At 67.6% G+C, this 7,833-nt stretch overlaps 1 protein-coding gene across 2 annotated transcripts; it reads left to right on the top strand.

Annotated features, from left to right (window-relative positions):
* Window positions 1-313: 313 nt before the first annotated feature.
* H696_00502 lies at window positions 314-6,224 on the top strand. Of its 2 annotated transcripts, none has more exons than XM_009494374.1 (13): window positions 314-575; window positions 871-964; window positions 1,092-1,412; window positions 1,573-1,783; window positions 1,993-2,300; window positions 2,489-2,582; window positions 2,718-2,839; window positions 2,951-3,058; window positions 3,224-3,419; window positions 3,616-3,978; window positions 4,145-4,359; window positions 4,464-4,837; window positions 5,095-6,224. In XM_009494374.1, the coding sequence occupies exons 1-13, from the start codon at window positions 400-402 to the stop codon at window positions 6,050-6,052; spliced, it is 3,540 nt and encodes a 1,179-aa protein (XP_009492649.1). In that variant the 5' UTR covers window positions 314-399; the 3' UTR covers window positions 6,053-6,224. The 2 variants fall into 2 exon arrangements, with proteins under 2 accessions (XP_009492649.1, XP_009492648.1); XM_009494373.1 differs by having other exon boundaries at window positions 5,092-6,224.
* Window positions 6,225-7,833: the final 1,609 nt, after the last annotated feature.

The raw sequence follows: 7,833 nt of genomic DNA, 5'->3' as shown, positions 1-7,833 counted from the left end.
GGCGAGGAGGGGGCAGCCGGGCTTGGGTGGGCACCCGGCCGGAGCAGGGAGCGAAGGGGCGCACGCAGAAGGGCCAACCCGATCGGGAGCCGGCTGGGTTCCGGCCCCTGGAAGGCGATGCGGCCAGCCTGCACCATCCTCCCCCTCCTGGCCCTCTTTCCCCAGTTTCCTCCTGCCCCTCCTCCCTTGCTCCTTTCTGCTTGCCCCGGTCTTCCTGCTGCCTCCTGCGCGCCTGTCCTCGGCCACGCGAAGGCCTCCTGCCACCCTTCCCCGCACGTCGCGCGCCGGCCCCTTCTCTCCCTTCCTCTCGGCCTCTCTCTCTCTCTCTCTCCTCTCAGGTGACCCCGCACCACGGTAGCCACCGCCGCCGCCCGGCCCGGCGCGCTGCGCACTCTTCCCATGTGGGCCACCATCTTGAACAGCCTCCATGACCCGGAATTCGGCCGGACATGGGGACGCATCCAGGGCTTCATGGACAACATGTTCTGTATTGCCACGGAGCCCGGCCCCGAGGGACCGCTTCTACGACACTCGGTCTTCACGGATATCCCCTTGCCGGCGGCCGAGCGGATTTCGTGCGTCCTTCGTCCCCTTGCATTCGCTGCTCCCGCTGTCATATCCCCCCCCCCCCCCACTCCGCCCCCCTGCCCTCAGCTCCACTTGCGCCCCCTTCCGCCGCCGCCGCCGCCGCCGCCGCCCCCACCTCTGCCCCTCCTTTTGCACCCATTCCCGCACACGCACACGCACACGCACACGCACATACATGTCTATACATGGAGACACACAGGCAGATATGCACACATGCATGCATGCATGCACGGCCCTGCCCTCGAGCTAACCATCGCCGACCCGCGCACTGCGTTTACGAAGCGATGTACACCAGCTGATCAACGCCGGGCATTTCGAAGCACTGCACCTTCTTTTCTCGGCCTGCTTCCACAAAATCGCGGCCGACCAGGCCCGGGTACGCGCTCTAGCCTGGCGAATGAGCCCCTCCCCAACACGGCCTTGGCCTGACATGCCTCTCTTTGGCCCCTCCCCCCCCCCTCCCCCCCGGGGCGTGACTGGATATTACCTTCTTCGTTGTGAAGGCCCTGCAGGCGGTAGTCACCCGGGGAGACACCTACCTGCTGGGGGAGTACTCCATGCGGTGGATTGTCTTCTCCACATGTGCTCGGTCCCTGGATGCGGCCTTCTCTCATGTGAATCTCCTGCTCAAGTCCCACTTGGCCAGCCTCAACCATAAGGACGTGGCAGCCGGGGGAACAGCCGCCCCGGCGTCCGCATCCTCTCTGGGCCCGAGTGACCCTGGCCGCGCTGGCCATCCGCCGCCGTCACAACAGCATGCCCATTTACTGGCCAAGTACCGGGCTCTATCTGCCTCGCCGCGATCACGGCTATCCTTGCTAGAGGTGCGTGCTTGTCCATATGCGCCTGTCTGCCTGTTTGTCTCTCGGTGGGTCCTCCTTTCCGCCCCGGTGTGGCGCACTGCCGCCCGCCCCCCCCCCCCCCCTTGTGCCCGTCTGTTGCTCCTCTGACACATGGGGTCCATGTGGGACTGGCGCCATGCAGCTTGCACTGCACTCTTGGAGCCGGAAAGTCATCCATCCGATGTGCTTGGAGGAAAATGGCCCCCTCATCCGGGCCCTACTGAATTGCCTGCGCCAACTTCGCGAAGAGGCTGGCTCCTTCACCACGGCGGGCGCCAGCACGCACGCCGGTGTCTCTCCACAGCCCGGCAGCAGTGCCCTCAACCTGATCGCCATCATTGTTCGATCCCTCCGTATGTTGTGGGGTTGGCATTTCATGTGTTTCCTCTCCCCCCCCCCCCCCTGACGCCCGGCCGGACGGGGGCTAACATTCCTCCCCCCCCCCGGGCCGCTCCTTCGGTCGCACTGTCGTCCCCTCTGCGGCCGTGCTTGACTTCCGCTCGGTCCTCTCCTCCTTCCCTTCCCCTACTCCCATGCTGGCCCATGGCCTTGAATGTGGCAGAATTTGTCGAGCGCCGGCTCTTCAGCGCACAGAATGCCGGCGGCGAGCTCGAGGACTCGTCCAAGCTCGGCGACAACCCGCGCTCCGTCTTCCGGAACTGCTTTGTCGAGCCGTTCCTCCGGCAGACGGCCAGCTACTACAGCTCCAAGTCGACGGAAATGCTTCGGCAGTGCGAGTTGTCCGGGGCTCGGCCTGGCATGTCCGCCGGCACCCTTCCCTTTGGACGCTACGTCGAGACGGTCGAGGCATGCCTGGAATTCGAGGCCAAAAACGCCGAGGTCTTCCTGGATACCTTCGCTCTCGCTCGGGTGCGTGCTCCTGGCCCCGGGCCGGGTGAGGGAGGTCTTACATGGTCCCACAAATGCCTGTAAATGTTCCCTGCCCTTCCCTCGCTGCCATTGCTACATCGCATGCGCGGATGACTGGGGGCTCTATTTTTTCACGAAGGGGGGTTCCCCGCCTCCTGCCCTGCTGACCGTCCTACCTCTTCCTTCAGCTGCTGGCCCAAGTCCGGCAGAGCCTCGTGGGGGACCATCTGCGGCTGTTTTCCTCCGAGGCCGAGGCCCTCATCCGGCAGAATGCCACAACCGGTGCGCATGCCCTCGCCTCCTCCTGCCCGCTTCCTTTCTCCTCCGGAATGCACATGCTTCCGCCTGCCATCCGCCCCCCCCCCCCCCGCTCCCCGTCCTCTGTCCACTGACCGTCACTGGTGTTGGGCTGGGCAGAGCTATCCAAGATTTACCACCTGGTCAGCTTTGTGCCCGAGGGCTTGACCTCCTTCCAGACTACCTTGCAGGCGCACATCACCCAAGAGGCTCGAGCCATCGAGCCGGGCAACACGGCCAAGGTGCCCCCTTCCCGCGTCTCCATTTTCTCCCCTGTCTCTCTTTGGTCCCCCCTCCGCCGCCCACTCCCGGCCGAGGCTGCCGACTGACTCCTGGCGCCTGCCCCCTTCCAGACCACCTTCTCCTATGTTCTTGACATGTGTCGCCTGCTGCTGAGCCATCGGTCACGCGTGCGCATCCTCTTCGATGATGAGCCGCTGTTCACGGCTTCCATTGACAAGGTGCGCCAGCTCGGGGTCACACACGCACGCACGCACACACACACACGCACACGCAATTCCGTTCCGCGGATTAGCTCTGCCCCGAACACACACGCGCGCACTTCCTCGCACCCGCCTCGCGCCGTGCTAATGCCCTCCGCGGGTCCTCCCTCCTCGCCTGGTAAGGCCTTTCGAGAGGTCCTCAATGACCCGGAGCACCACCTGATACCCTTCTATCGGCAGCTGGCCTTTGCCATGCACCTGATCGCCTTCTCCTTCGCCGGCTGGGAGCTGTCCAGTATCGCCCCTCGAGGGATGATGCTCTCCCTCAAGCTGACCGAGGACTGCCACCTGGGGCGCTTTCAGCCACGCGAGGACAATGGTTCGTCCGGGAGGACTAGCTTGCGCCCATCCTGGGCCCGCTCCTCTCCCATGCGCGCGCACACACACACACACACACACACACACACACACACACACACACACACACACACACACACCGATACACAGATACACAGATGCAGAAATACCCCGCTCGCCTGGGACTAACCCCCTGCCCCTGCATGTCGATGAACCAGACGCCATTCAGAATGTCCAGGCCGCCACGACGCTTCTCTTCAAATTCCTCAGCAACAAGTCCCACTTCCGGCAATGCTACATCGGGTACCTGAACCACCGGCTCATGTTCCTGCACAATGTGCTGTCCTTCTTCCGAGCGGACAAGCTCCTGCGCAATCCCCTGCCGGACATGGAGCGTGTGCTGGCCCTGTGGAATGCGCAGATGGCTTTCGAGAGCCGGTACCTCAACATCCTTGGGCTCCTGTGTGGGCGCAACTACATCTACCCCATGCGGCGAATGCTCGGCGACGCGGGACAATCCTTCACCCTGAACAAGCAGATGCTCTCGCTGCGCGGAGCGGCGGCATACCAGCCGCGCGATGGTATGTTTTGCCCCTTTGGCCCGTGCATCTGCCCTCTGTGCATGTGGTATTCGGGGCCCTTTTGCTGCTGCCGCTTCCGCCCGTGCACCCGGCCCGTCCTTCCTCCGACATCGTTGCTCACCCTCCTGACACGGGCCACTGTCTCCCTCGGTCGGAGCTCCTGCAGGCCAGCCCCCACCGCCGGTGCTCCATGTGCTCGTGTGCAACCGTTTCTTCTGGCCGATGGTCCCGGGCCGAGCCAACTCCTCGATTGCCCCGTCGACCACCGGCGTGAGCGACACCTTTGGCTTTCCCCTGACACCGAGCATCCAAGCACGCTCTGGCCTGTCGCCCGGGCCGCTGGATGGCCCGCGGCCGACGACGCTGCAGCTGCCGGCCGAGGTGCCTGACCTGCATGTCGCATCTGCTCTCCTGTCGCGCCCCTTGCTGTGCCCTCCCATCCCCGATGCTGTGCCTAACCACGACCGGGCATTTGACCGACCAAGCTGCTTGGTGTGGTCCTTCACTTCGAGACGGAGTATGTGTCACGGTTCCCCGGGCGGCGGCTCACCTGGCTGCATGACGCCGGGCGCGCGTGCCTGCGCATGACCTCCCCCCGGCTGCCGGCCCCGGTGGAGGTGTACGCCACCGCGCACCAGGCCTTGATCCTTCGCCTGCTGACGATCTGGGGCCCGGCCTCGGTGGGACACTTCATGGAGCATGCGGGGCTGCAAGACCCCCTGCAGTTCCTCCTCCAGGTAGGCCCCCTCTGCCAGGCGGGGCTAATCCTTTTGCAAGGCCCGCCTCCCCAGCAGGCGGACGTGTGCCTGTGGGATTTGGGACCGGACCTAGTGCTGGATTTGAATCCGGCCTATCATCCGTACGTTCGCACACATGCACACATGCACACATGCACACATGCACACATGCACACATGTATACATGCACACATGCACACATGTACACATGCACACATGCACACACACACACACACACACACACACACACACACACACACACACACACACACACACACACACACACACACACACACACGCACACGATCTGCACCTGGCCTGCGTCATCTCCCCTTCCCCCACCCATCACACGCCGCAAGTAACACGATGACCCAAGCAGCACCGAGGAGGACATCGCCTTTTTCCCGATGCGACGCGCCACCCTCGAGGATCCGGCCTACCGGGGCAATGGCTTCCTCTTTGCGGACACGCCCGCCAGCGGGGTCGCCAACATGCAGGCAGCCCCCGCCGGGAGCCGGCTCCACACCCAAGGCGCCGACCCGACGGCCGGCTATCTGCCCGCCCCGGCGGCCCCGGCGCTGGAGCTCAACATCAACCTGCTGGCCAGCCTGGCCGGGCTGGAGGAGGTGTCCGAGCTGGACCTCCAGATGGGGGCCACAGTCGACTCGGAGGCCGGCCGGTCGATGTCGATGGAGGACGACCTGTCGACCCTGCCCTCCGGCGGCTCGGGGTCCGCCTCCAGCGAGGGGGCCGACCATTCGAGCGTGTCCTTCCGGCCCATGTCCACGGTTTCGTCGACCGCCTCCTCGGGGGCGTCCTCGGGCAGCGGCACTGCCCCAGGCCCGGGGGCCGTGGACCAGTTGTCCCTGGCATCGACTTTGGCCAGGGCGGCGGCCGCGGCCGCGGCCACGGCCTCCGGCGCCGGCCAGGCCACCGGCAGCCCGTCGCGGCCCTTCCCCGGGCCCAACGCCAGCCCGCCCGGCGCCGCCAGCGCCCCGCCCGCACCCGCGGCCCACTCGGCTGCCACGTCCCCGGCGCCGGGGCAATTGCCTGGTGCCTCGGCCGGGGCCATGGCCACCACGGCCCCGCCGCTGGTCAATGGCTCTCGCGGCTGGCGCCGACAATTCTACCAAGCCACGGCGGTGCGCATCATGAAGATCACCCGCCAGGTGCCCAGTGTGGCGGCCTTGCGGGACATGATTGCCAACTGGCAGCAATTGAAGTTCCCGCAAATCCGCCCCCCCACCAAGGACGAGGTGGCCTCGGTGGTGGACTACCTCGTGGACTTGGACTATGTGACCCGCACGCCGGATGGCCAGCTGGCGTACTTGCCCTGAGGGGGTGGAGCCCCTCCGGGCCACAAGCAGAGGCCCATCGCCCGCTCGCGCCCCCTGGACATCCGCCCGTCCCCCTCCGGTTTTTGCTCTCGCTCTCCCTCCCGCCCTGTCTCCCCCCCCTCCCGCCAACACAATATACGGTGGGCACCGGCTGCGCCAAATCCAGTGGCCGATTGTGGGCTAGCTTCTGGAGGGGACGTGATTGCCGCACGTGGGGCCTGTTGGAATGCCATTCCGCGCAATTACGTGACCTTCTTGGAATGTGGGCGCTCAAGAACGCCCGGCGCAGGATGCCGTCTCTCCGGCGGTGCGTACCACCGCCTCCCGGCAGGATCGGGGGCGGGGGCGGAGTCGGGCGGGCGGGCGGGCGGGCGGGCGGGCGGGCGGGCGGGCGGGGGCAAACACCCCCCCCCGGCCCACCCTCCAATGGCTTTTCCTTCTTCGAACACCGGCCCAGGGTGAGCGGGTCATTTTCTCCATTGGGCGGGGGGGGCCGGCGGAAGGCCGGGGCGGAGTGGGGACGGGGGGGGGGGGGGGGGGGCGCAGGCCCCAGGTCGGCGGGGCGGGCCCCGCCCGGGGGGGCGTGCCCCCGGGGGGGGGGGGGCCGCCGCGTTGGGCCGTCCCTGCGCACCGAAAGGGACCAAAGTGTTGGACGCAGGGCGGACGCCCGGATCGCAGCCATCAATATTTCGCCAGCCAGGCCGGCGCGCCGGACTTGGCGCCGGCGTCCGGCCCGGCACACCGCCTCGGCCCTTCCTTGCCTCTCGGGCGCGCGCGCGCGCGCGCACAAGGAATGCGTCAGGGAGCTCCCCTCAAGGGCCGGGTTCAGTGTGCCTTTTCAGATGGCCGGGGGCCCACCGCCGCGTCTACTTCCTGTCTGCATCTGGCGCCGAGTGTGAGAGCCCGCCGCGCGCCGGGTCTCCGGCGCATGAAAACCGAGATGCATGCACATCCGTGCGCGAGGGAAGAGGCCTGGGGAAAGAGGGAGCAGCACAGGGACCGGAGGTCAGAGCGAGAAAGCCGGCGGCGACAGACCGCGGCCAGGCCGGGGGGCGGGGGAGGCCCAAGATCGCGGGACCTCCGCCCGCCGCCTGCCAGCGCCGCGGCCGAAGCGCTCCCACCCCGAGCCCCGAGGAGGAAGGGGCCAGCAGGAGGAGCCCCGGAAAAATGTGTCCCCCCACCACGGCCTGTTGCCTGGGACCAGGCCGATCTGCGGGCCCCGGTCTCGCGCGCCCGCGGTCCTGGTCGCCGGGCTTCTCAGGGTGTGCTCACACGCCAAGTCGCCGGCGCCCGGGCTCTAGAGCCTTTGCCGGGACATGATCGCGCTCGGCTGCTCGGATGAGCCCGCAGCAGGCGGGGGGCGGGGGGGCGGGGGGGCGGGGGGGGGGGGGGGGTCAGACCTACGCACCACCCGCCGCTGGCCAGCCGGACAGGGCGGCGAGGAGGGGGCCATGGGCGGGCGGAACTAGAAAAAACAAGCGCCCTCGCGGGAGATGTGAGGGAGAGGGGCCGGCCCCGGGGGTCCAGGAGCGCCCGGGGCGGACGTACGCCGGCGCGGGGCGCCAACACCCACGGACCAGGGCTCGGATGCCGCCTGCCGGGAGGTGCCTTTGTGCGTTGCGCAGGCGTGGGGCATTTTTCCCCCGCCCCCCCCCCCCCCCCCCCCCCCCCCCCCCCCCCCCCCCCCCCACCACCCCCCACCCGCCCCCCACCCCCCCGCCCCCACCACCACCCCCGCGCCCACCGCGCAACATGTGCCCCGCTCCCGGCGTAGTGAGACA

The sequence above is a fragment of the Fonticula alba genome (genome assembly GCF_000388065.1).
Source record: "Fonticula alba strain ATCC 38817 unplaced genomic scaffold supercont2.1, whole genome shotgun sequence".
Taxonomy (NCBI): domain Eukaryota; order Rotosphaerida; family Fonticulaceae; genus Fonticula; species Fonticula alba.
Note: the sequence above shows the minus strand (reverse complement) of the source record. Positions and strands in the feature narration are given on the sequence as shown.

Bases quoted from the DNA above. Each gene is read 5' to 3' on its own strand.
- H696_00502 (XM_009494373.1), top strand. From the start codon at position 400: ATGTGGGCCACCATCTTGAACAGCCTCCATGACCCGGAATTCGGCCGG. The intron at 965-1,091 runs GTACGCGCTCTA...TTCGTTGTGAAG, and splicing joins TCGCGGCCGACCAGGCCCGG to GCCCTGCAGGCGGTAGTCAC. The intron at 2,301-2,488 runs GTGCGTGCTCCT...CTCTTCCTTCAG, and splicing joins ATACCTTCGCTCTCGCTCGG to CTGCTGGCCCAAGTCCGGCA.